The sequence below is a fragment of the Salmo salar genome, chromosome 05 (assembly GCF_965601325.2).
Source record: "Salmo salar chromosome 05, fSalSal1, whole genome shotgun sequence".
NCBI lineage: Eukaryota > Metazoa > Chordata > Actinopteri > Salmoniformes > Salmonidae > Salmo > Salmo salar.
This window is the reverse complement of record NC_138295.1, coordinates 61,947,176-61,975,087: the sequence shown is the minus strand read 5'-3', so window position 1 is coordinate 61,975,087 and position 27,912 is coordinate 61,947,176. Positions and strand designations below refer to the sequence as shown.

Below are 27,912 nucleotides of genomic sequence, written 5' to 3'. Positions count from 1 at the left end.
TGTCAGGAGGCATGGGCCAACATTCACCCAACTTATTGTGGGAAGCTTGTGGAAGGCTTCCCGAAACATTTGACCCAAGTTAAACAATTTAAAGTCAATGCTACCAAATACTATTTGAGTGTATGTAAACCCACTGGGAATGTGATGAAAGAAATAAAAGCTGAAATAAATCATTCTCTCTACTATTATTCTGACATTTCATATTTTTAAAATAAAGTGGTGATCCTAACTGACCTAAGAATTTTTATTTGGATTAAATGTCAGGAATTATATATAGGGACTATCCAAATGAAGTGTGACTGTGACCAAGGTAGGTCTGCCCTTGTGGTGCTTGTCTTGACCTTGAGTCTTGAGTTCCTTAGTGGAACAGGGGCAATGCCATGGCATGGGGTGCATGTAGAAAATAAATAACCAATGACTGAAACAAACACATACTGTACAAGTTCCATGCATGTCACATGTTCAGCTGTTGGCTACCTTGATGCATTACGCAGCCCGATTGCTGTGGATGGATATTATCTCTATAAAGAGTGGCAGGCAGATGGCTATAATTAGGGCGAATTAGTGTTTAAGACAGGCAGACAGACAGACAGACAGACAGACAGAAAAAACTGAGTTTAAATGTATTTGGCCAAGGTGTATGTAAACTTCCGACTTGAACTGTATTTGACTAAGGTGTATGTACACTTCTGACTTCAACTGTACATGCTAAAATTGCCACTTAACCTAATACAATATCTGCCTATTTCTTCCCAGCAATTTAGCCCCTGTCTATGTGATGCGAGACTTTGTCTATCACACAGTGTGTAGCCAGTGGATGTGATACAGAAATACATTCCCCAAAACCTTCTTCAATCACATTTTAACTGCAAAGTAGGCTTACCTGGCAGACTAGCCTGTATCATGAGTAAGTATATAATTTGTATCTATTATTTGTTATTTGCTAACTTTACCATGAAATGAGCAGCAGCAGTACTGAACCATTGCTAGACCAGCACATTAGATAGCACATTCCTCACTTGCTATACGAACAATTAAAGGGCCATATGTGTAATTAACTTCTATGGGCTAGCGTCCCACCTGCGGGACACAGCCAATGAAATATCAGGGCGGAAAATTCAAAAACAACAAAATGTCATAATTCAACTTTCTCAAACATACAACTATTTTACACCATTTTAAAGATAAACTTCTCGTTAATCTAACCACATTGTCCGATTTCAAAAAGGCTTTACAGCGAAAGCAAAACATTAGATTATGTTAGGAGAGTACATAGACAAAAATAATCACACAGCCATTTTCCAAGCAAGGACATGTGTCAATAAAACCCAAAACACAGCTAAATGAAGCACTAACCTTTGACGATCTTCATCAGATGACACTCCTAGGACATTATGTTACACAATACATGTATGTTTTGTTCGATAAAGTTCATATTTATATCCAAAAACAGCCTTTTACATTGGCGCGTGATGTTCAGAAAATGTATTCCCACCAAAACGTCCGGTGAATGTGCACATCAATTTACAAAAATACTCACCAAAAACGTTGACAAAATATATAACAATTATATTAAGAATTATAGATAGACTACCCCTGGATGCAACCGCTGTGTCAGATTTTAAAATAGCTTTACGGAGAAAGCACATTTTTCAATATTCTGAGTACAAAGCTCAGCCATCACGGTGAGCTATTCAGACACCCGCCAAGTTCGGGGAAACCTAAACTCAGAATTAGTATTAGAAATATGCTCTTACCTTTGCTAATCTTCGTCAGAATGCACTCCCAGGACTGCTACTTCCACAAGAAATGTTGTTTTTGTTTCGAAATAATCCATATTTATGTACAAATACCTCCGTTTTGTTCATGCGTACAGATCACTTATCCAAATGCAAAACGCGCGAGTGCGGAACGAGAGACGAAAAGTCAAAATGTTCCATTACCGTACTTAGAAGCATGTCAAACGCTGTTTAAAATCCATCTTTATGGTATTTTTAACGTAAAATTGCGATCATATTCCAACCGGACAATAGCATATTCATTCAAGAAGAAAAAGAAGGAACGGCGTGCTCGCTGGACCGAGCATATCCAATCCCTTTGTTGCCAGGCAGACCACTCAGTAACTGAGCTCCTATTATCTGCCCAGTGACAGGAAAATGCTCAAACTACTTTCTGAAGGCTTTAGACAGCCAATGGAAGCCATAGGAAGTGCAACGTCACCCCACAGACACTGGAGCTTCGATTGAGAATCAAAAGAAGAACTACAATTCTCAGACTTTTCACTTCCTGCTTGGATTTTTCTCAGGTTTTTGCCTGCCATATGAGTTCTGTTATACTCACAGACACCATTCAAACAGTTTTAGAAACTTCAGAGTGTTTTCTATCCAAATCTGCTAATAATATGTATATTCTAGTTCCTGTGCCAGAGTAGTAACCTGTTTAAATTGGGTACATTTTTCATCCGGCCGTGAAAATACTGCCCCCTAGCCCAGACAGGTTAAAGGGGAATTACACACAAAAAAAATGGTCTTCTGATGTAATTTAAGCATTGACATGTACTCAGAACACCCAATTTCGTTGTTTCTCTATGAGCGATTGTAATTTTAAGAGTGAAAAGGCTAATACATTCTAAAACCAAGAAAAATAAAACTGAGAAAACATAATTTGGGAAAATATAAAACAGAACTTGGGGGGAAATCACACATTTTATAACTATTAAAGTTGTTTACTAACCATTATTTTACCAGGTATATTGACCGTAAAATATAGTGCACTACTTTCTCTTGTACACTAAGGAGCCGGGGAAGAGTTGCAGGGTAGAGGTGAAGAATGTGCCTATTTGAAAGCTTGAAAAAATGAGTAGGTCACGTCATGTTTTATTTTTTTCAAGTTGCTCACATGCTAAAAAAGGTTGGAGACCCCCGTTTTAGACCATTGGGGATAGATTCATAGCACAAACATGCGGAACTGTTATGTAAATATATGTGGAATGCAACAATGATGTAAATGTATCACAGTTTTAAAACCGTCTACTCTCTTTGACTGTATTGTGTGTCATGAATCTGTCCCACTCCAATATCTCTGAAATTCTTGATGTTCCTCACATGGATGTATTAAAAGCAGACATTTAAAATACCATACAAGAAGCCTTTTTGGAATAATGTTTGTACTTTCATTATAATAATAATAATAACTTGCATTTAAGTGCTTTTCATACACTTTGCTCAAAGTGCAATGTTACTTTATTTGGAGGTGATCTTCCTCTCTTGAAGCATCTCCAGTTCCATTTCCCATTCATTTATTGAGAAATGTTATGCTGTGTTTATATTTCAGGATTAATGATATTGTTGGTCTTGTCACCTCTGGTTATCAAGATCATTGTGATCATCAGCCATTACTGCAGATCTCGTCCAAAGGAAGGTGAGGAGGCTTCATCCATGGTGTTGTAGTCGCCCCAAATGACCTAGATGACATCCTGTTGGGACGTCTATCCTGCCAATGAAGAACACTGAATGAGGCATTATCTTAATATTGAGCCAGTAGGATTATTTACAGGTTATCCCTTTCGGGACTGCTGCTATACCTCTCAAAAGGGAAAGAAAATCAGCTTTTAGACCATGTAGCTTTTTAGTTTCATTGCAGACAAATTAAAATGATGTAGTTCTGTGAAGCACTCAATGTTATGCACTTTCCTGCATTCTCTTTTAATTGCAATACTCTAATAACCCCCTAAACTTGTTTACCAGTGATGCAGGAGACGTTGACAGTCTTTTCACCTAAGAGAGGAAGGAGAAAAGCCATAGATTTTTTTTTGTGAAAATGTGTTCTTGCTGCTAACATTTGAAACTGCACTGCATCACACTGCTGGGACCTATAGCTAGTGTTGTAGTATTAATGTAGTAACAAGTATTTCCAATCTACTTATTGCTCAATTCATGTGAATATGACAGATGTATGAGTGTAAAATGAGAAAGGTATGGTATTTTTAGGTATTTTGTCCAACATTTCAGTTTAGTAATTGTTACACTGTACATTGCCATTTCTCTCTTACATATTTGTGGAAAAAACTATGTTAATATAACAGTTAGCTACAGTAGATGTTAGAGATGCCGAGCAATAACAGAAAGCGCTCAAGGTTCATCAGTTCATCTTGGGCTTGGAAGTGATGAAATGAACTGGCAATTGGAGAGTTACTGGTCTGAAATCCTAATGATATTTTGCTCATGAGGAAGGCACTCACTTAGCCCGTGGGACCAGTGTCAAAATGAACAATGATAAAAAATGAACACTTATTTTTATAGTGTCCACTATCTACTCTGTAATTTATTATTGGTACAGAAATACATTTCTTGTTGAAGTTACAAGCTACACTTATCCCTAGATCAGACAATAAGCTTAGAGACAAGTGACTACATGAATATGTTAATATCAATCTTATTATTATTATTATTATTGTGCAATAATGTGTTGAGTGCTATGATGACACAGTTGACATGAAAAAAGGGTCACTGTATTGTATATGACCCATATCCATGCACTCCTTATGTCAAATCTGTCCTGTGATATGGTGATGCAATACATTTTTTTTTGTTATTCTATAGTATTAAATGTTTTTAAACTACATGGAATTTCATGCTTGTAAAGGATTAAAATGTTCAATGTTGTTTAGATCACATGGCTTAACCTGGCTTCCATTTTACGCTGTGTGATGTTACTTTGTAATGTGTTTGACAATGACAGAGACCTCATACAATTGTTTGTCACTCAAAAGATTATTAGCAAAGAGGTATTTATGTATTTAACAATTAAAACAGCTATCCAAAAATATAATTGAGGATAATTGTGATCATCCCAATAATTGTGATCATCCGGCTCAAAATTTGCATGTTAGTCATTTACGTCACCTGTCAATGTTGTAAAGTCAAGGTGCAGTATATAACTAAAATAAAAAATGACAGAATGTGTCTTGTGAAATAGGTAGAGATTTGTTAAAAGCCATTTAGCACCTCAAACCGCATACATCAGATACAGTTGGTTACAAAATTATTTACAAGGCTTCTTTATTTTCAATGTGTCCACAGAATTGCTGATAATATTTTAAAAACCTGATAGATTTTCTGCCAATTACTTTTCACCAAAGCCCACTTTCATTTTGCTTGGAGGCAATTGAATCAATTTTATTTCAATACCAGTCAGTACAGGAATTGAATTAGGCAATTCTAAAAGATCAGTTCTGTACACATGGGTCATTTCCCAGTTCAAAGTCAATGTCGACTTCAATTCTGGGTTGACTCAAATGTAAATGATATTAACCCCCACGTTGCCATGGAGCAACCCTCCAGAATGACCCCTCATCGTAGGCCATTCCTGCACCCCTTCCTGAAGCTCCTTATTGAGGTTAGATCTTGGGGCTTAGATTGTGGGTCCCTTCACCAGGCCCTGCTGCTTGCGCATCACAGGCGTGTGAATGCTGCAGACGAGCAATCATTGCTGGAGAACTGCTGTTCTAGCCTGACTTTGTACTGCTGTTTGACTGCCTGAGTGAAAGGGTGTAGGCTACTGTTTCTGTTTCATTTCTTTGAAAAGCCTAAACATCTTGGTTCTAACCCAGAGGGTTGTCTGCCTCCATCTGCTCTAGTGGTGAACTCTTCTCCTGGAAAGTATAAGTATTGGGTTGTTATTTTACCTGAAATACACAAGGTCCTCTACTCTGACAATTAATCCACAGATAAAAGGGTAAACTTAGTTTGTTTCTAGTAATCTCTCCTCCGTCAGTCTTCTTCTGACTTTATATGGCGTTTGACAACCAACTTTAAGGTGCATTACCACCACCAACTGGGCTAGAGTGTGGATCGCAGTTCATCTTTCAATCACCCATGTGGGTATATGCTCTGAAAACCCAATGAGGAGATGGGAGAAAGTGGACTTGCAGCGCATAAAGCGTCTATTTTAGAGCCTTGCTACGCAGGCGCTCGTTGATGCGCGCGAGCAGTTTGGATGAAATTGTTGAATAACAGGTATGTGTACATTTATTTTGCCACACTCACGCACATAACACAAGCGGTGTGGTCAGCGTGATAGACTCGTTGCTCAGCTTCAAATGTGCCCTAGTCTTTCTCTGCATTTGCTCTTCACATTCAAGTATACAATGAGCAGAACAGGCTCTCACACACAGACATGTTTTATGGAACCCTGTCTGGACCAGTTTGGCCCCGGAGTGTAAATCAACATTACATCTTTCTTCTCAAGGGGTGCATCTAGAAGTGGTTCTTGTGGATACTTCTTACTCCTTTGCAATAACATATTCCTTAGGATGACCTATGGTAAAGATGAGGATTATTGAGTAAATAATATGAAGACATTTAAAAGAAAATTAAATACATGGAATACATGAAAACCATCACCATAAAATGTTTGTTTCTTTTATCTGTTAAAAATAATAATAGAGGAACAGCTGGTAGTGTTGTAACTCACATAGCTGATGGTGAATATCAGCAATGCCGCCACAAGCCCCACAATGGAAAGAACTAGGATGGTATCCCTTTCTTCTGATTGGTCTGTAGACTCAAGGCAACCTACAAAAAAAATGATCCACAAATCTTTGAGCGTCACTGGAATTTAAAAAAATCCTATTTAGCAGCGTAGATGAACTCTCTCTGGGTCCAATTTAAAACATCCACATGCAGTATACAGTTTGTTTACATATCAAAACAAGCACACAATGAGAGTAGAACACACTCACCTGTCACTCTGAGGTGAACCTGCCCCTCCTGGTTCTGCTCTCCTACAGGTGCTGCCAGGAGACACTTGTACCTCCCGCTATCAACAGCCGTTACATTGGGCAGCAAGATATCGAAAGAATCATCAGCCAAAAGTTCCACTTCCCGCTCCAGACCGGCGTACCATAGGGTGGTGCTTTTAGGTGATAGCCTCTTCATCAATAGACCAGACTCCTTATCAGAGGGCTCCTCACCTAGCTGGGAGAAGAGGGTGTGAGGTTACTATATGCCCTTAACAGCTGGTCTGGGACCAGTGCTGTATATTTTTTGCTTATATTGTACTTGTATAGAATTTGGTCAGATGGTACAAAACACAGTTTGTGCTATCACAATAATTGAAAGCTTACCTTGTACCACCTCACTGCCCGGTACTGGACCCCACGCTTACATATTGCTTTACATTTCAGAATTGAGTCCTCTCCACAAATTGACTTCACTTCCTGGGTAGGCATATTCTGTGTGAGCCCACATTGCACGGAGGCAGCTATAGAAAAACACAAAATAAATTATAATTTCAAGTGAGCCTGCCCAGCTGGAATAATATCAAACTCGTTTAAAAAAAGAAATGACAACATACCTAGAATGCAGACGAGTTGAAAAAACATATTTGTGGAACTACAGCAATGAAGACGATGATCGAGAACAGAAGAGTGGTAGTTTATAAAGCCAAACTAAAGTGAAACCAAAACTCTGGGGATTTCCCATAGCGAGTGCCGTTCCGTTCGTTTGGTGGGTGTGACCATTTGAAATCGCAAAACTCGTAGCACCATACAATCGCCCTCTGGGTCACCGTAATCATGCCGTTCAGTACAGTACGTTGAACACCGTTCTTTCGTACTGAACGGATCCCCGACATTTCGCTAAATTGAAGGTGCAAGGTCACAGTAAGTGTGGGCATATCATTTGGAATAAGGGGCGAGCCTCTCAGTTGCGCGTGTACTCTCTTCCCAGGCTCGACTGCAATTTGTTATCTTGATCATCATGCTGATACGTCGCGGCACTCTCCTGATGTGTTTAGGTAGGCTATGTTTCTCATACATTGTTCAACTTAAGCAAACGTAAAATTACAGTTGTCACTGCAAGACTTTACACCGAGTGTACAAAACATTATGAACACCTGCTCTTTCCATGACAGACTGACCAGGTGAAAGCTATGATTCCTCATTGATGCCACTTGTTAAATCCTCTTCAATCAGTGTAGATGAAGGGGAGGTGACTGGTCAAATACGTTTTTTTTAAGCCTTGAGACAATTGAGTCTTGAATTGTGTATGTGTGCCATTTAGAGGGTGAATGGCCAAGACTAAGTGCCTCTGAACGGCGTATGGTAGTAGGTGCACCGGGTTTTGTCAAGAACGGCAAAGCTACTGAGTTTTTCACGCTCAACAGTTTCCCATGTGTTTGAAGAATGGTCGACCACCCAAAGGACATCCAGCCAATTTGACAACTGTGGGACGCATTAGAGTCAGCATGGGCCAGCATCCCTGTGTAACGCTTTTTATTATGTGTCTGCCTGCTGGCGTTAAGCGGGTTTATCTGTAGTGTAGAAGAGAAGGCGTTAAAATTTGATTAGAAAAAATAGATAATAGCCTACATATAAAGATATAACTTATTTTTGCAAACTGAAAGAGAAATTAACGTTTGGCCATTGCCTGAAAATCCCCTAAACTCCCCTGGCTGATTGCGCATCATAAAATATTATAGGAAATCCCCGAGCGAGAGCCAGGAATCCCCTGAACCAGAATTACATTGTTTATATGGCAAATCTCCTTTATACCCAGGAAGCAGCCATTCAACTTGGCATTCACCAGCCTTTCAAGTTTAATAATGTAAAAATACGATCGTTACTCACCAAATATGGAGTTTCGATTAGCAACTATTGTCATTTATGCCTACTGAAGGCTGCAGACACGGCCGGTATGTAACATCCAAAAACACAAGCAACCGAAAAAATGCCTATTCGGCACCTCCATAACAAGGTATAAGCATCCGAAAAATACATGAGGTGCCGAAGAGGCATTTTTTCGGTTGCATCGAACTTTTTATTTAGACCTTTTTTGGAAGTACAAAAAATGTTTAATTACAAGATGTCAACAGACATGGTTGGTATGTGTCTTGTCAAGCAGTGCAAAGTGGGTGTCATCATGTCCCCATTTTGGATATGTTTGGTTACATTTAGAGACATTCACTGATACAAATTATACAAATATCAGTTTAAGCAAAAACATCACAAAAGATTGTCAGCTATTAACCACTTCCTCTCCGTGTGATGCGTTTTTCAAAAAAAAGTTATCACATTTTTGTTCGCAAGGACTACTACAATTTATTTATTTATTTTACCTTTGTTTAACCAGGTAGGCAAGTTGAGAACAAGTTCTCATTTACAACTGCGACCTGGCCAAGATAAAGCAAAGCAGTTCGACACATACAACAACACAGAGTTACACATGGAGTAAAACAAACATACAGTCAATAATACAGTACAAAAACAAGTCTATATACAATGTGAGCAAATGAGGTGAGATAAGGGAGGTAAAGGCAATAAAAAGGCCACGGTGGCGAAGTAAATACAATATAGCAATTAAAAACACTGGAATTGTAGATTTGCAGTAGGTGAATGTGCAAAGTAGAAATACTGGGGTGCAAGGGAGCAAAATAAATAAATACAGTAGGGGATGAGGTAATTGTTTGGGCTATGTACAGTGATCTGTGAGCTGCTCTGACAGCTGGTGCTTAAAGCTAGTGAGGGAGATAAATGTTTCCAGTTTCAGAGATTTTTGTAGTTCGTTTCAGTCATTGGCAGCAGAGAACTGGAAGGAGAGGCGGCCAAAGTAGGAATTGGCCCTGGGGGTGACCAATGAAATACACCTGCTGGAGCGGGTGCAACGGGCGGGTGCTGCTATGGTGACCAGCGAGCTGAGATAAGGCGGGACTTTACCTAGCAGGGTCTTGTAGATGACCTGGAACCAGTGGGTTTGGTGACGAGAATGAAGCGAGGGCCAGCCAACGAGAGCGTACAGGTCGCAGTGGTGGGTAGTATATGGGGCTTTGGTGACAAAACAGATGGCACTGTGATAGACTGCATCCAATTTGTTGAGTAGGGTGTTGGAGGCTATTTTGTAAATGACATCGCCAAAGTCGAGGATCGGTAGGATGGTCAATTTTACGAGGGTATGTTTGGCAGCATGAGTGACGGATGCTTTGTTGCGAAATAGGAAGACAATTCTAGATTTAACTTTGGATTGGAGATGTTTGATGTGAGTCTGGAAGGAGAGTTTACAGTCTAACCAGACACCTAGGTATTTGTAGTTGTCCACATATTCTAAGTCAGAACCGTCCAGAGTAGTGATGCTGGGCGGGCGGGCAGGTGTAGGCAGCGATCGGTTGAAGAGCATGCATTTAGTTTTACTTGTATTTAAGAGCAGTTGGAGGCTACGGAAGGAGAGTTGTATGGCATTGAAGCTCGTCTGGAGGGTAGTTAACAGTGTCCAAAGAGGGGCCAGAAGTATACAGAATGGTGTCATCTGCGTAGAGGTGGATCAGAGACTCACCAGCAGCAAGAGCAACATCATTGATGTATACAGAGAAAAGAGTTGGCCCGAGAATTTAACCCTGTGGCACCCCCATAGACTGCCAGAGGCCCGGACAACAGGCCCTCCGATTTGACACACTGAACTCTATCGGAAAAGTAGTTGGTGAACCAGGCGAGAATCATTTGAGAAACCGAGGCTGTTGAGTCTGCTGATGAGGATGTGGTGATTGACAGAGTCGAAAGCCTTGGCCAGGTCAATGAATACGGCTGCACAGTATTGTTTCTTATCAATGGAGGTTAAGATATCGTTTAGGACCTTGAGCGTGGCTGAGGTGCACCCATGACCAGCTCTGAAACCAGATTGCATAGTGGATAAGGTACGGTGGGATTCGAAATGGTCGGTAATCTGTTTAACTTGGCTTTCGAAGACCTTACAATGGCAACGTTAAATGGAGATACTCCTAATTTCAACAACTAGGCCTATGGTTCCTAACGGAATGTGTTAGCTTGGGGGAGCTAACACATGTTTTAAGGTCTCAGGAAAGGTCATCACACTATAGTGACCATCTCTGAATGTCCAATGCAGCTGTTTTTATCTCAATATCAAATCATTTCTGGGTAACAATTAAGTACCTTACTGTGATTATTTTCCATTAAAAGGGCCAAAAAGAAACAAAAATAGCTTCTTAGCAAAGAGCAATTTCTGGGAGTGGTCTGAGTGGGGAGTGGAAAACTAGCTGTTATTGGCAGAGAGGTTTGGAACTCTCTTAATGGTCTAGTCATTAATTTAGGGCCTAGATGTCACCAGCCAGGCCAAAACGCCATCCCACCAATTTCAGTCCGTATTTTCAAACACTAAAAGGGCATTATCATACTTTTGACAATTTCACAGTATTATTCCAACCTCATCGTATGGAAATACATATAAAACACAGGTGAATCATGTTTTTCACTGCACTGGACCTTTAAACTGACACTTTGCCTAGTATGCTGCATAATATAGTGGATCTAGGTTGACATCCTTTCTTGGCGTAAAGTGGATTCCCAATCTCACTCGTGTCTTTATTTATTCACTTTTCAGTCGCCGTGTTCACAGCCCCTGTAGTGGAGAAGAAAGTTGCCTACCCATGTCAAGAGGGTACAAACACACTTGAAGCACCATTTGGAGCAGTGGATCCCCAATGTGATCAGAGCTGGACCATTGGCAAAAAGGTAATCTATTATACAGTACCAGTCAAAAGTTTGGACACCTACTCAATCAAGAGTTTTATTTTTACTATTTTCTACATTGTTGAATAATAGTGAAGACATCAAAACTATGAAATAACACATGCAATCATGTAGTAACCAAAAACGTGTTGAACAAATCTAAATATATTTTAGATTCTTCAATTAGCCACCCTTTGCCTTGACAGCTTTGCACACTCTTGGCATTTTCTCAACCAGCTTCACCTGGAATGATTTTCCAACAGTATTGAAGGACTTCCCACATATGCTGAGCACTTGTTAACTTCTTATGGATGGTGGCAGTATTGAGTCTCTTGGATGACTGATGTGCCCAGAGTAAACTGCCTCCTACTCACTCCCAGAAACTAAGATATGCATATTATTAGTAGATTTGGATAGAAAACACTCTGAAGTTTCTAAAACTGTTTGAATGATGTCTGTGAGTATAACAGAACTCATATGGCAGGCAAAAACCTGAGGAAAGAATCCAACCAGTAAGTGATCTGTAGTTCTTCTATCTAATCCCTGTTCAAACTACAGTGTCTGTGGGGTCATTTTGCACTTCCTAAGGCTTTCATTGGCTGTCAACAGCCTTTAGAAACTTGTTTCATGCGTCTGCTGTTACTGGGCAGAGAATAGGAGCTCAGTCTATCAGTGGACTGCCTGGGAGCAGTGAGTTGTTTACTGCGCATTCACGCTGGCGCGCCACTCATTCTTTTTCTTCTGTAATGAATACGCTATTGTCCGGTTGGAATATTATCAACATTTTATTTTAAAAAGACCCTAAGGATTGATTGTAAACATCGTTTGACATGTTTCTACGAATGGTAATGGAACTATTTGACTTTTTGTCTCTTATTTTACACACACACGTTATGCCTTTGGATAGTGATCTGTACGCACGAACAAAACAGAGGTATTTGGACATAAATATGGAGTATTTCGAACAAAAGAACATTTCTTGTGGAAGTAGGAGACCTGATAGTGCATCCCGACCAAGATCAGCAAAGGTAAGGGAATATTTCTAATACTAATTCTGAGTTTAGTTGACTCCAGAACTTTGCTGGTATCTGTATAGCTTGCTTTGACGGTTGAGCTCTGTCTCAGAATATTGACAAATGTGCTTTCGCCGAAAAGCTATTTTAAAATCTGACAGAGCGGTAGCATTAAGGAGTAGTATATCTATAATTTTTTCAATAACTGTTGTAAATTTTATCAACGTTTATGATGAGTATTTTTGGAAATTGATGTGTTCATTCACCGGAGGTTTGGTGGGAATATATTTTCTGAATATCATGCGCCAATGTAAAATGGGGTTTATGGATATAAATATGAACTTTATCGAAGAAAACATACATGTATTTTGTAACATTGAGTCCTGGGAGTGTCATCTGATGAAGATCATCAAAGGTTAGTAATTGATTTTAGCTGACTTTCTGGTTTTTGTGATGCCTCTGCTTGCTTGGAAAATGGCTATGTGGTTTTTCTTGTTTTGGTGCTGTCCTAACATAATCTAATGTTTTGCTTTCGCCGTAAAGCCTTTTTGAAATCGGACACTGTGGTTAGATTAAGGACAATCTTATCGGAGGGGAACAAAATGGCGCCGTAGAGAGAACACGGTGTTTCAGCGAGCTCACGCGGTATTCGTAAATTTATATTCTTACATTAATCTCCTAGCTTGAAAAAGTGGTAGAATTGGCTAAATAAGTTACCCTACAATGAGTCTTGGCGACTATTTTTCAAAAATCTCCGACAACATGCCCAACAGAGCTACTAAGAAGTCGACCAAAACCGCCATCCCTGTAGATGTGCAGGAGGAGCTAGCTAACGTTAGCGAATCTAACAACATTGCGGATCCAGGCACAATGGACCTGGTGATTCAAAGGATGACGGATAACATTACTAAAGTGATCGATGGTTAAGATAAGAACGGTCCTGGAAGCAATAGCAGGCCATTCAGCTGAACTACAGAGGGTTGTCAAACGTGTTGATGAGGCGGAAGGAAGAATTGCTACTGTGGAAACTTCAACTACATCCATGGACACTAAGATAAAAGCACTTGAGAAGCAGGTGCGCAAAATGGCGGAGCACATTGACGACTTGGATAATCGAGGACGCAGATGCAATATCCGTGTTGTGGGACTCCCGGAAAATTCTGAAGGGACACGTTCAGTAAAAATTTTTGAGGAATGGATCCCTGGCTACCTACAAATGGACACTAAGGCTGGTCGTGTGAAGCTAGACAGAGCACATCGCTCTCAAGCGCCGATACCCGGTCCCAATCAGCGCCCACGGCCAGTGGTTATAAAGTTCCACAACTTTACCGACAAGCAGCGCGTCATGGATGCGGCTAGAAACATCGGTTTTGACGGTAGTCAACGTAAAGGTCCAAAGGTCTCATTCTTCAATGATTATTCCACAGCGGTTGTGCGAAGGCGCAAAGCGTTTGATGAGGTGAAGACTCGACTCAAGAGAATGAAGATCGACTGCGCACTGCTGTACCCGGCCACATTGAAGATTATGGTCAACGGATCGCCTAAAAAACTCTACACATCTGAAGAGGCTGCTGCGTTTATTGACTCTCTCGGGTAAATAACCTTAAGCTGCACCTCCGCAGCATTGGATAACGTCTTATTTTATTTTGAATCTGATCATGAAACAGTGGTGTAAGTTCTCATGTGCTGCTGTTCAGTAATATTCGTATCGGTATTATTTTTTTACTTTTATGCCCAGAACGTCGCTGCAGTCTGTTTTATCCGCTAGGATAGGAAGCATAGTCATATCTGATCATGCGGAGGTGATCCTGGACATAACTCAACGGGGCATTCAATCAGTCAAGACATTGGAGGTTGAATACAACCATTCTTAAAGACCATACATTCACATCATATTTTATTACAGAGTTTAAAGCATTTTTCTCTAACTCTCAATCAACAGATAACCCCTCACTCCTTTGGGAAACCTGTAAGGCGTACGCCAGGGGTCTGATTATGTCATACGCAGCCACTAAGAGGCGGAAAAAGCGTGAAAAACAAAAATCACTAGAGGGTGAATTAGGAACTAAAGAGAAGGACTACATTAAAACTCCCACTCCTGCCCTATTAAAGGAAATATCAGTCATTAGATCAATGCTGGACTCCCTCCAAACACAGGACGCTGAAAAGAAAATGAGATTTGTCAAGCAAAAGCTATATGAACATGGCGATAAGCCAGGAAAGTACTTGGCGTAGCTAGCTAAAAAGAGAGCTGACTCAGTCAATTGCGGCTATTACTGATTCTGATGGCAATCATTTATATGAAAATAAATTGATAAATGACTCATTTAACAAATTTTATGCAAATCTTTACGCCTCAGAACTGCCAAATGACGCACCCAAGTTAATGGAGAACTTATTTTCTAAGATTGAGCTCCCTACTATCTCCGAAGAACAGAAGTCTCTCCTTAATGCCCCTGTTACTGAGGAAGAGATAATGTCCGCAATTAAGAATCTGCAAAATGGTAAGGCCCCAGGACCGGACGGGTTTTGTAGTGAGTTCTATAAAGAGTTCCATGGCCTGATCCTTGAGCCATTGCGTGATATGTTTAACCACTCATTTTCAAATGACCAGCTCCCCCAAACGCTGCGAGAAGCCAACATATCACTTATTCTCAAAAAGGGAAAATGTCTGGAGTCTTGTTCCTCGTACAGACCAATTTCCCTTCTGAATGTGGATAGAAAATTGCTTTCTAAAATTCTAGCCACAAGATTAGAGGACTCACTGCCACTAATTGTGAAAGGAGACCAAACTGGCTTCATTATGGGCCGTAGGTCATGTAACAATGTCAGACGGCTCCTTAATGTAATTGAAGTCTACCAACGAAGTGCTATGGATGGTCTTGTGCTCTCCCTAGATGCTGAGAAAGCATTTGATCATGTGGAGTGGTCTTACCTATTCTTTGCTCTAAATAAATTTGGTCTGGGGGACAACTTTATAAAATGGGTGAAAGTTTTATATGATGATCCTCAGGCTGCTGTCCTTACTAATGGACTACGGTCAAATAGCTTCTCTATACACAGAGGTACCAGACAGGGCTGTCCTTTGTCCCCCCTCCTATTTGCACTTGTTATGGAACCACTGGCCGAGGCCATCAGGGTAACGCCTGCTATACAGGGGCTGCTCATTGGTGATGTTCACCATAAAATAAGCTTGTATGCTGATGATGTCCTGATATTCATTTCTAATCCCGAGACTTCAATCACATCTCTTATTAATATTATTGAGTTATTCAGCAAATTCTCAGGCTACAAGATTAACCTAACTAAATCAGAGGCTATGCCACTTGGTAACCTTCACTCTGTACCTAATACTTCTCCCCCCTTCCCTTTTAAATTGTCTCCCTCAGGTTTTACGTATCTGGGTATATCTGTAACTCCTAAATTCCAACAAATGTACAAAGCCAATTTTGTTCCCTTGTTTGACACAATAAGACAGGATCTGGAGCGCTGGAACTCTCTTCCGATTTCATGGTTGGGTAGAATATCCCTCTTGAAAATGAACATTTTACCTAGGCTACTTTACCCAATCCAAATGATCCCAGTATTACTCTCCAATAAGGTAATAAAGGATGTAAATGGATGGCTAAGTTCCTTTATATGGAGTAAACGCAAGCCAAGACTTAAGATGGCAATATTGCAGCTGCCAAGTTCTATGGGTGGCTTAGATCTGCCCAATATCAGGTTATATCAGTGGTGTGCCCACCTATGTTATATTTCAGACTGGATCACAAACGATGACTCCTCTATTTGGTTAGACATTGAGACTTCTCTTTCAAAATACCCTTTACAGGACCTTTTGTTTTTCACAAGTTTCAAGTCTGTAAAAGATCACTGTAACAACCCCATTACACTTAACACACTCAAAGTATGGAGGTCAGTTCAACGTTTCCTGGGAAGGTCCAAACTAACCTCTGCTCTTACCCCAATTCTTAACAACCCAGATTTTGCCCCAGGATTGCTGGATGCTGGCTTTAACGTTTGGCTTAATAAGGTCATACGCAGACTAAATGACTAATTGCGGATAAGATTTTATTGTCATTTGAGCAGATGGTCGAGAAATATCAACTCCCAAAGCAGGACTTTTTCAGTTTCTTACAAGTAAGACATTATATTCTGAAGAGCACCACCTTAATTGGCAACCCTGATATGTCTGTCATTGAAAGAATGCTTTTTTCCCCCACAAAGGAAAATTTCTGTAAGTCTGTTTTATGATACTTTAAGGTCCTTTTCCGCTGTTGACACACAGAGGGTGAAACAAGTGTGGGAGAAAGAACTGTCTGTTACTATTGACGAAGATATGTGGGAGGACATTTGGAAATATGCAAAAACAATATCTATATGTAATCGTACTAGAGCAATTCAATTAAGAATAATACACAGATTGCATATATCCCCAAATCACAGACATGCTTTTAGCCCCTCTTCCTCCTCTCCTCAGTGTCTCAAATGTAAAACTGATACAGGCACCCTAACACATTGTTTATGGTCATGTACCAAAATACAAAGATACTGGTCTGGTGTTCTGCAAGAAATTGAAAAGATCCTAGGGGTCGATCTAGAATTGGACCCAGTTTCTCTACTGTTAGGTCTCCCTAGTAGGCATGTAACTTCTGTGGGTAAGAGGAGGCTTTACAACATCCTCAGCTTCGCAGCGAGGAAAAACATACTTTTACAGTGGATTAGTGATAAGATCCCCTCTATTAAAGATTGGCATAAGATACTATTTGAATGGGTGCCGCTGGAATATCTGACATGTACATTGCATTCTAAGACAGATCAGTTCTACAAAGTATGGGAACCTTACCTAAATTACCTAGAACCTGAAGTATCAGCTATTATGCTGCAAGGATTCTCTTAGAATGGTGGTCTATGTATTTCAGAATTACACTGTACGGTCCATGTGGGGAACTCAACGTCTTGGTTTAAACTGAGCTTTTTATTTAATTTAATTTATTTTATTTTTTTATTTCTGTTTCTGTTTGTTTAAAATGTATGTATTGAGAGATTCAATGAGGGGGATGGGGTGAGAGAAGCGGGGAGAGGAAAATGGCGTGTGTGTACATGCGTGCATACATACGGATATGTGTAAGTGAGTGCTGTTTTTTTTTTGCCTTGTCTTTGTTGTTGTATCTCTTAATATGGGTGAAAATTGTGAAACTTCAATAAAAAATACTGTTACAAGTAAAATGCAACTCAATTTATAACATTTTTGACATGCGTTTTTCTGGATTTTTTTGTTGTTATTCTGTCTCTCACTGTTCAAATAAACCTACCATTAAAATGAAGAAGAAAAAAAAGGAGAATCTTATCTTTAAAATGGTGTATAATACTTGTATGTTTCAGAAATTTTAATTATGATATTTTTGTTGTTTTGAATTTGCCGCCGTGCACTTTCACTGGCTGTCGTCATATCGTTCCCACTAACGGGATCAAGCCATTTAAGGTTAACTGCTTTTCCTTCACTCTGCGGTCCAACTCATTCAAAGCCATCTCAATTAGGTTGAGGTCAGGTCATCATGGAGGCCAGGTCATTTGATGCAGCATTCCACCACTCCCCTCCTTGGTCAAATAACCCTTACACAGCCTGGAGGTGTGTTGGGTCATTGTCCTGTTGAAAAACAAATGATAGTCCCACTAAGTGCAAACCAGATGGGATGGTGTATCACTGCATGGTGCTGTGGTAGCCATGCTGGTTAAGTGTGCCATGAATTCTAAATAAATCACTGTCTCCAGCAAAACACCCCCACACCATCACACCACCTCCTCCATGCTTCACCGTGGGAACCACACCTGCAGAGATAATCCGTTCACCTACTCTGTGTCTCACAAAGACACTCGTGTTTCTTGGCCCAAGCAAGTCTTCTTCTTATTGGTGTCCTTTAGTAGTGGTTTCTTTGCAGCAATTCGACCATGAAGGCCTGATTCACGTCGTCTCCTCTGAACAGTTGATGTTGAGATGTCTGTTACTTGAACTCTGTGAAGCATTTATTTGGGCTGCAATCTGAGGTGCAGTTAATTGCCGATTTCTGAGGCTGGTAACTCTAATGAACTTATCCTCTGCAGCAGAGGTAACTCTGGGTCTTCCTTTCCTGTGGCAGTCCTCATCAGAGCCAGTTTCATCATAGCGTTTGATGGTTTTTGTGACTGCACTTGAAGAAACTTTAAAAGTTCTTGAAATTTTCGGTATTGACTGACCATCCTGTCTTAAAGTAATGATGAACTGTTGTTTATCTTTGCTTATTTGAGCTGTTCTTGCCATAATATGGACTTAGTCCTATTTGGTAAAAGACCATCTTCTGTATACCACCCCTACCTTGTCACAACACAACTGATTGGCTAAAACGCATTAAGAAGGAAAGAAATTCCACAAATTGACTTAACAAGCCACACCTGATAATTGAAATGCATTCCAGGTGACTACCTCATGAAGCTTGTTGAGAGTGCCACGACTGTGTAACGCTGTCAAGGCGAAGGGTGGCACTTTGAAGAATCTCCAATTTAAAGTGTTTAATATAAATATAAAGTGTTTAACACTTCTGGTTACTACATGGTTCCATATGTGTTATTTCATAGTTTTTAAATTATTCTACTATGTAGAAAATAGTTTTAAATTTAAAAAAAAAAATACCTTGAATAAGTAGGTGTGACCAAACATTTGACTGGTACTGTATATGTGGTTATGACAAGTAGATACAATGTGAAGTCAGACATTTTTATTAGCACTATTTTTTTACATATCACCATTGATAGTATCATCAACAGTATGCAGTGGGGCAGGGGCCATTTCAATTGAGACATGACGTGAAATATTATTTTTTCACTACAGCCCATTGCCTACTATGAAAAGGGAAAAGGTGCATGCAGTTTTCCATGTATGGACGTGTTCTCTGGCAAAGTCCTCCTCAGTGACTGTGCCGATGTCACATTAACTACTGGTTGCACCACCAAGGTAGGTCAACTCATACAATTCACCTTCCTCTCCTCTGCCTGCGAAGTGCCAACCTAGTAAACATTTCTAAATATTTACACCTTTCTCTTTCACAGGATGGGGTATATAAAGAGACCAGGCTGCACTTCTCAGGTATGGTTGCTCCTGATGTTATTGGTGTATAACACAACCTACCATTGATGTTCATATAAAGCGTTGTTGTCATCATATTGCTCATGTCACTCTTTTTGCTCCATCAGCGATAAGCAGACCAGCTGTCTCTATGACAACCACTAACACTGCAAACGGTCAATTCGCACATTATGGTAAAGTATGTTTTGTTTTTATATAATGGATTACATTTTGATTGCACAAATAAGTGCCACTGTTATCAAAATATACATACTAGCGGCACCCTGCCCTTAAGGGCGGTAAATCATAGCAAATTAGTATATTGATTTAATGCAATTCCCCCCTCCTGCAAAACAAATAGCCAATGTATAGGCTATCAACCTTCAACTCCGGAGCAACTTGTTGGAGGCTACTGTTTTTGTAGGCACTTGCTTTCTGGACCGTTACAAAAGTCAGCGAGATGTGCGATATGCCCGCTGCTGCTTGTGTCGCTGGCACATGTTTCGTCAGGCTTAAACCATGTTATCCATACCTGTTTAAACAGTAGCCTACAATAGAAAATTAATTTTGTGATGCATAATGATGTACCTTGCTTGATTTGACCTCCATTATTTCAAAGGATTTGAGGCTTAGTTTAAGAGTTGGGAAAAACAGGACTACGGGTCATGAGATATGCTGTTGAAGATTTTTCCACACGGGCCTGCCATAGACTGACTAAGTGCTGCAGCGCAGTTGATAGGATACTGTACCTTGGATACCAGAGATTGCTGGCTGCATGTTGCATTAATATTAGTATTGTGACGCATAATTGCCATGGTAATTTGGAATGTCCAGTCCGTAGGCGTGAGACTCTGTGTTTGGACACGGCCGTGGTGGCAGCCTGGCGCACTGTACGCACCTTACAACTTACCTCCTTATCACTGTCATCGTCTCTTGGGTGTCCCTTTAGTGGCCTCTTATTGTTATACCCACTGAGTAGCTGGACCTGCACTTTTATAGGCCTAGGCTTTGCCTTAGCTGTGAAATGACATCATAATTGCATTGACAAGATGCAATAGTATCTGTGCCATTCCAAACCAGTGTTGTGTTTGATACCACCTAAAGCGAGACCAATTCAAATTGAGTCCGAGTCAAGACCAAGACCAGAAGTGAGGCGAGACCAAGTCAAGCCCGGGACCAGGAGGGGGGTTAGGGGTTCGATACCAAGACCAGAAAAATGCGAGTCCAATTCAAGACCATTAATTGTGTCAAATCTCCACCATAATAAAAGCTGAAAATGTCCAGTATTTCTGTGTTATGTATTCTTTAGACATTCAGAATGGTGAAAAAATGTAGGCTGACGGCAAATAGAGCCACTTTACAAATTATCACAAACCAAACAGGTCTATAATAGATGAAAAGACAAAATTTGTTACAACTTCCCTCAGTTTCCCCTTACTAATAGTGAGCATGCAACTTTCAAACAATGTCCCATACTCTTCCCAACCAGCGAATAATTTCTGACAAGCGCGACAATATTTGAGGATACATTTCTATGAAAGTAAAGGACATTAGTGTTATGAGTAAAGTAGAAAGCCCAGGTTTCAATAGGCAATAAGATATTAATGTGTCATGAAAGGAGTGTGGTTATTTGGCCTGGCGAATGGGAGCTGATAATTATTTATCAGAGTTTTTCACTCTGCTGGTCTCCGTTGGTCTCAGCAAGAAATTATGAGTCTTCACTGTCCGAGACAGAATCAAGAATGTATGTGACACCAAGACTCTCAATACAGATGTAGGATCTTAATTTGATCACTCCTTTGTTGCTGAGAATGTATTTGCACAGGCAGGACATGCGAACTTGTGTATTCAAGATTTAACAAGTATTCTAAAGTTTGGTATTTCCAGATTTGATTTGCCTTAACGAAAAATGTCCATTAATTATAATCCACATTTCCTGTTGCTGCAGGATTATTTTACTGCTATTGCAAACTGGCTCAAATTAAGATCCTACATCTGTATGTGGTCTCGAGACCAGACTCTGTTTGGAACTACTTAACAAAAATACAAAACACAGCGGAATATAAAGTGGACAATATCATGTGGGAGGACGATGCACTTGTTTTGAAGCGTAGAATCATTAGCTTATTATAATATAGATCAGAGCTCTATTACTATCAAAAACAAGTTGATGCTACAGGAAAATGCCTGATGTTCTAACTACAATGAGAGATTTTTAAATAAACAAAATAACTTATTACTTAACAACTGTCTTCTGTTTATATTTTAGGACTTTGGACATTCCTGATCCATATGGTCACTATGATCATACAATTTGTACTGTAGATGTGGTCTGATGGGGCGCTCACATTGGGGACCAACAATCTAGAACCAACAAAGAACCCAGATGACATCCTTTATCCTTCTAATGAAGAACAGTTGGGAATTTGTAGTTGGTGGGACACACTACACCAGCGAACATCAAAGTTAAGCAAGTAGTATTATAGACATCTATCTACTCAGGACCTTTATTGCTTTTAAAGGAAGAATATGGCTTCTGCCGCCATGTCGAGACTCTAATTGCATGTTTTAGTCTCATTGCCATCTTCTATGCACTTTTCTACCTTTTTGTCTCAATACTCAAACCAAGTGTACCTGTAAGATTGGTGATGTTTACATCATGTAGTTTCACCTAAGAGAGAAACAAAGAAAGCCAGTGTTTTTTGACAGAACACAAAATTCAACAGAAAATGTTTCTTGCTGCTGACCACCTACAGTATAAACTGCACTGCACTAGACAGTGTTGTTTATGAAATATATTTATTAAGCTATTTATTACCTATTAATTCTATAAAGCACAAATGACGAAGTATGAATGTACAATTGGCTAGAAAAACATGCTGTGAACTTGTCCGTTACAAGCCAATCATCTCTCCCATGGAACATTTGTTGTCACAAAATGGCAGTACTTCACTATGCGTTGGAAACAATGTCAAATTGTATGTGTTCTAATGTCCCATCAAATTAAGGAATATATTTTGCAAGTTTTTAAGAATATATATTTTAAATTGGTGTCCTTTTAAAAACAAAAAATAATAATAATACTTTGCCTTGGACCATTTTGTATTGATACAAATATAGCTACATCTACTCACCCCTAGATCAGACAATAAGCTTAGAGACAAGTGACTCGATTGATTTCACCAGAGAGACGATATGTACAATATTGTTTAATACTTCTTTCCTCCCTCCAGTCCATAAAACCAAACACTTTTATATGAACTGACAACCATAATTTTACACACATTAAGAGGAGCCCTTTAACACGAGCAGCGTTAAACAAACATTTTAATGAGGTTTATTTTCTTGTCCGTTGATGTCGTGTGTGTACTTTTGTAGCATAGTTGTATACCATAATGTTTAGCATACTTTTGATGAGAGATAATCACCCATTTTCATGCTCAGCTCATTTTCTAATCTGTCATGTGATGTGGTGGTGATGCATTAAAAAGAATTGTCTCCAAACATTGTGACGCTTTTGTATCAGGGTTCTGATTGCCAACACATGTACACAAAAGTACAAATGTTAACAACACGTGTGTGATATACTTGAGTTTACAGGGCTATGTTTCCGCCTTGTAATGTGTTGGAATGATTCTCAATGAAGATTGACAATGACAAAAATATCAATTAAGAGGTGATAGAGTTTAACATCCTGTTCATGTGAGTTATTATTTATGAATATAGTTCATTCATTTAATTGACAGACATTTTGTGCTGTCCTACAAATCATTGCCAAATTATTTATCATACAGTATTTGGAATTTATATAACACATTTCAATGTGTTATTTTTAATATGAACTTTAAAAAAAACGTTTATATTGATTATGTCTGTGAACATTTTATCTAAAACAGTGATACTTAACAAAATTATTTACATCACTTTTTATTTTCAATGTATACACAGCATTGTTGATCATATCAACAACAAAACCTGACTGGTAGCCAGAGACTCCTGCTATTTGAATTTTCTGCCAATTTATTTTAGCCAGTTTCTCAAGACCCTTATAGTTTTGCTTGGAGGAAGACTATTTTTTTCTTTGTTTCTGCATAAAAAAATCATAATGTATTGTTTTGGGCAAGCAAAAAAGGTTATAAATTATGCCTAAACAGAGTTCATTGAGAGCCTTGCTTGGCTCAGCTGGAATGCAGTCAAGGTTGGTTTCATCTCTCTGTACAGAGTCCAGCGTGTTTCACCAAACCGTTCCAACACTGGTGAGCGCCATGGAACAGTGCTCGGATCAATTCCATTTCAATACCAGTCAATACAACAATTAAATTAGGCATGAAATTCAAAAAGATCAATGCTGTACACATTGAGTTTTGATCTGGGAATGGAGCAATGTCAAGGGAATCTGGAAGTGAATTACAGATACTTTCCAACAATTCTAAGACAAGCAATTTTGAGGTAGACCTGAGAGTTTCACACCAGTGGAAACAGTGTCCTACCTCTGAGACCTTGATGCCCATCGTGTCCTGATAGATCTTTACCAGGCTCATCTCCCTTTCCTTTCAGACTGTTTATTCCTGTGGAGTAGAACAGAGATCATACCTAATTCAACTCTGAAGCTATGCCACTACATTTACATTTTACATTTAAGTCATTTAGCAGACGCTCTTATCCAGAGCGACTTACAAATTGGTGCATTCACCTTATAATATCCAGTGGAACAACCACTTTACAATAGTGCATCTAAATCTTTTAAGGGGGGGGGGTTAGAAGGATTACTTTATCCTATCCCAGGTATTCCTTAAAGAGGTGGGGTTTCAGGTGTCTCGGGAAGGTGGTGATTGACTCCGCTGTCCTGGCGTCGTGAGGGAGCTTGTTCCACCATTGGGGTGCCAGAGCAGCGAACAGTTTTGACTGGGCTGAACGGGAACTGTGCTTCCTCAGAGGTAGGGAGGCGAGCAGGCCAGAGGTGGATGAACGCAGTGCCCTTGTTTGGGTGTAGGGCCTGATCAGAGCCTGAAGGTACGGAGGTGCCGTTCCCCTCAGCTCCGTAGGCAAGCATCATGGTCTTGTAGCGGATGCGAGCTTCAACTGGAAGCCAGTGGAGAGAGCGGAGGAGCGGGGTGACGTGAGAGAACTTGGGAAGGTTGAACACCAGACGGGCTGCGGCGTTCTGGATGAGTTGTAGGGGTTTAATGGCACAGGCAGGGAGCCCAACCAACAGCGAGTTGCAGTAATCCAGACGGGAGATGACAAGTGCCTGGATTAGGACCTGCGCCGCTTCCTGTGTGAGGCAGGGTCGTACTCTGCGAATGTTGTAGAGCATGAACCTACAGGATCGGGTCACCGCCTTGATGTTAGTGGAGAACGACAGGGTGTTGTCCAGGGTCACGCCGAGGCTCTTAGCACTCTGGGAGGAGGACACAAGGGAGTTGTCAACCGTGATGGCGAGATCATGGAACGGGCAGTCCTTCCCCGGGAGGAAGAGCAGCTCCGTCTTGCCGAGGTTCAGCTTGAGGTGGTGATCCGTCATCCACACTGATATGTCTGCCAGACATGCAGAGATGCGATTCGCCACCTGGTTGTCAGAAGGGGGAAAGGAGAAGATTAATTGTGTGTCGTCTGCATAGCAATGATAGGAGAGACCATGTGAGGATATGACAGAGCCAAGTGACTTGGTGTATAGCGAGAATAGGAGAGGGCCTAGAACAGAGCCCTGGGGGACACCAGGGTTGAGAGCACGTGGTGCGGAGACAGATTCTCGCCACGCCACCTGGTAGGAGTGACCTGTCAGGTAGGACGCAATCCAAGCGTGGGCCGCGCCGGAGATGCCCAGCTCGGAGAGGGTGGAGAGGAGGATCTGATGGTTCACAGTATCAAAGGCAGCAGATAGGTCTAGAAGGATGAGAGCAGAGGAGAGAGAGTTAGCTTTAGCAGTGCGGAGAGCCTCCGTGACACAGAGAAGAGCAGTCTCAGTTGAATGCCCAGTCTTGAAACCTGACTGATTAGGATCAAGAAGGTCACTACAAAGGTGCTCCACTCATTTTCACTTGAATTAGCCTTAGTGATCAGGGTTTAGTTTACCTGTAATCAAGTTTGGTTGAACTAAGACATTTGGATTACATACCTCTTTCACCCTCTGCCCCCTTCTGACCATCCACTCCTGTGTCCCCTTGGATGCCCCTGCCTCCTTTGACTCCAGCTTTGCCGCTTTACCCTGCGAGAGAGAGAGGTCAACAGAACTTATCATCGTTTGGAATAAAGGCCTTCCTTAGTAGATATGGGTTGGTTTGGGGGATCTGGTTCATCCTTGGGAGCAATTTCCAAACGCCTGAAGGTACCACGTTCATCTGTACAAACAATAGTACGCATGTATAAACACCATGGGACCACGCAGCCGTCATACTGCTCAGGAAGGAGACACGTTCTGTCTCCTAGAGATGAACGTACTTTTGTGCGAAAAGTGCAACTCAACCCCAGAACAACAGCAAAGGACATTGTGAAGATGCTGCAGGAAACAGGTACAAAAGTATTTGTATCCACAGTAAAACGAGTCCTATATCGACATAACCTGAAAGGTTGCTCAGCAAGGAAGAAGCCACTGCTCCAAAACCACCATAAAAAAGCCAGACTACGGTTTGCAACTGCACATGGGGACAAAGATTGTAGTTTTTGGAGAAATGTCCTCTGGTCTGATGAAACAAAAATAGAACTGTTTGGGCATAATGACCATTGTTATGTTTGGAGGAAAAAGGGGGAGGCTTGCAAGCCAAAGAACACCATCCCAACCGTGAAGCACTCGGGTGGCAGCATCATGTTGTGGGGGTGGACAACAAAGTCAAGGTATTGGAGTGGCCATCACAAAGCCCTGACCTCAATCCTATAGAACATTTGTGGGCAGCAAAGAAAAAGCTTGTGCGAGCAAGGAGGCCCACAAACCTGACTCAGTTACACCAACTCTGTCAGGAGGCATGGGCCAACATTCACCCAACTTATTGTGGGAAGCTTGTGGAAGGCTTCCCGAAACATTTGACCCAAGTTAAACAATTTAAAGGCAATGCTACCAAATACTAATTGAGTGTATGTAAACCTCTGACCCACTGGGAATGTGATGAAAGAAATAAAAGCTGAAATAAATCATTCTCTCTACTATTATTCTGACATTTCATATTTTTTAAATAAAGTGGTGATCTAACTGACCTAAGACAGGGAATTTTTATTTGAATTAAATGTCAGGAATTGTGAAAAACTGAGTTTAAATGTATTTGGCTAAGGTGTATGTAAACTTCCGACTTGAACTGTACATGCTAAAATTGCCACTTAACCTAATACAATATCTGCCTATTTCTTCCCAGAAATTTAGCCCCTGTCTATGTGATGCGAGACTTTGTCTATCACACAGTGTGTAGCCAGTGGATGTGATACAGAAATACATTCCCCAAAACCTTCTTCAATCACATTTTAACTGCAAAGTAGGCTTACCTGGCAGACTAGCCTATATCATGAGTAAGTATATAATTTGTATCTATTATTTGTTATTTGCTAACTTTACCATGAAATGAGCAGCAGCAGTACTGAACCATTGCTAGACCAGCACATTAGATAGCACATTCCTCACGTGCTATATGCACAATTAAAGGGCCATATGTGTAATTAACTTCTATGGGCTAGGTGGGACACAGCCAGTGAAATATCAGGGCGGAAAATTTAAAAACAACAAAATGTCATAATTCAACTTTCTCAAACATACAACAATTTTACACCATTTTAAAGATAAACTTCTTGTTAATCTAACCACATTGTCCGATTTCAAAAAGGCTTTACAGCGAAAACAAAACATTAGATTATGTTAGGAGAGTACATAGACAAAAATAATTACACAGCCATTTTCCAAGCAAGGACATGTGTCAATAAAACCCAAAACACAGCTAAATGAAGCACTAACCTTTGACGATCTTCATCAGATGACACTCCTAGGACATTATGTTACACAATACATGTATGTTTTGTTCGATAAAGTTCATAGTTATATCCAAAAACAACATTTTACATTGGCGCTTGATGTTCAGAAAATGTATTCCCACCAAAACGTCCGGTGAATGTGCACATCAATTTACAAAAATATTCATCATAAACGTTGACAAAATATATAACAATTATTTTAAGAATTATAGATAGACTACCCCTGGATGCAACCGCTGTGTCAGATTTTAAAATAGCTTTACGGAGAAAGCACATTTTTCAATATTCTGAGTACATAGCTCAGCCATCACGGTGAGCTATTCAGA

General features: G+C 40.3%; 2 protein-coding genes across 6 annotated transcripts; one reads left to right on the top strand and one right to left on the bottom strand.

Annotated features, from left to right (window-relative positions):
* Positions 1–2,860: 2,860 nt before the first annotated feature.
* Positions 2,861–7,631, bottom strand: LOC145850521 (CD83 antigen). 4 transcript variants are annotated; one of them, XM_082975342.1, is made up of 7 exons: positions 7,357–7,631; positions 7,127–7,263; positions 6,743–6,977; positions 6,475–6,575; positions 6,235–6,318; positions 3,744–3,776; positions 2,861–3,487 (listed from the first exon to the last, which is right to left on the bottom strand). In XM_082975342.1, the coding sequence occupies exons 1-7, from the start codon at positions 7,382–7,384 to the stop codon at positions 3,464–3,466; spliced, it is 642 nt and encodes a 213-aa protein (XP_082831468.1). In that variant the 5' UTR covers positions 7,385–7,631; the 3' UTR covers positions 2,861–3,463. The 4 variants fall into 4 exon arrangements, with proteins under 4 accessions (XP_082831468.1, XP_082831466.1, XP_082831469.1 ...); XM_082975340.1 differs by lacking the exon at positions 3,744–3,776 and having other exon boundaries at positions 2,861–3,492; XM_082975343.1 differs by lacking the exon at positions 3,744–3,776.
* LOC145879532 (uncharacterized) lies at positions 7,537–22,094 on the top strand. 2 transcript variants are annotated; one of them, XM_082975345.1, is made up of 6 exons: positions 7,537–7,797; positions 11,391–11,521; positions 19,400–19,522; positions 19,618–19,654; positions 19,762–19,827; positions 21,903–22,094. In XM_082975345.1, exons 1-6 carry the CDS (start codon positions 7,761–7,763, stop codon positions 21,956–21,958), a joined length of 450 nt encoding a protein of 149 aa, XP_082831471.1. In that variant the 5' UTR covers positions 7,537–7,760; the 3' UTR covers positions 21,959–22,094. The 2 variants fall into 2 exon arrangements, with proteins under 2 accessions (XP_082831471.1, XP_082831470.1); XM_082975344.1 differs by lacking the exon at positions 21,903–22,094 and adding an exon at positions 20,738–20,922.
* Positions 22,095–27,912: the final 5,818 nt, after the last annotated feature.

Bases quoted from the DNA above. Each gene is read 5' to 3' on its own strand.
- LOC145879532 (XM_082975344.1), top strand. From the start codon at position 7,761: ATGCTGATACGTCGCGGCACTCTCCTGATGTGTTTAG. The intron at 11,522-19,399 runs GTAATCTATTAT...TTTTCACTACAG, and splicing joins GCTGGACCATTGGCAAAAAG to CCCATTGCCTACTATGAAAA. The intron at 19,828-20,737 runs GTAAAGTATGTT...TACCACCTAAAG, and splicing joins CGGTCAATTCGCACATTATG to CGAGACCAATTCAAATTGAG.
- LOC145850521 (XM_082975340.1), bottom strand. From the start codon at position 7,384: ATGTTTTTTCAACTCGTCTGCATTCTAG. The intron at 6,978-7,126 runs GTAAGCTTTCAA...CTCTTCTCCCAG, and splicing joins GGGCAGTGAGGTGGTACAAG to CTAGGTGAGGAGCCCTCTGA. The intron at 6,576-6,742 runs GTGAGTGTGTTC...TTTTTTTTGTAG, and splicing joins GGTTCACCTCAGAGTGACAG to GTTGCCTTGAGTCTACAGAC.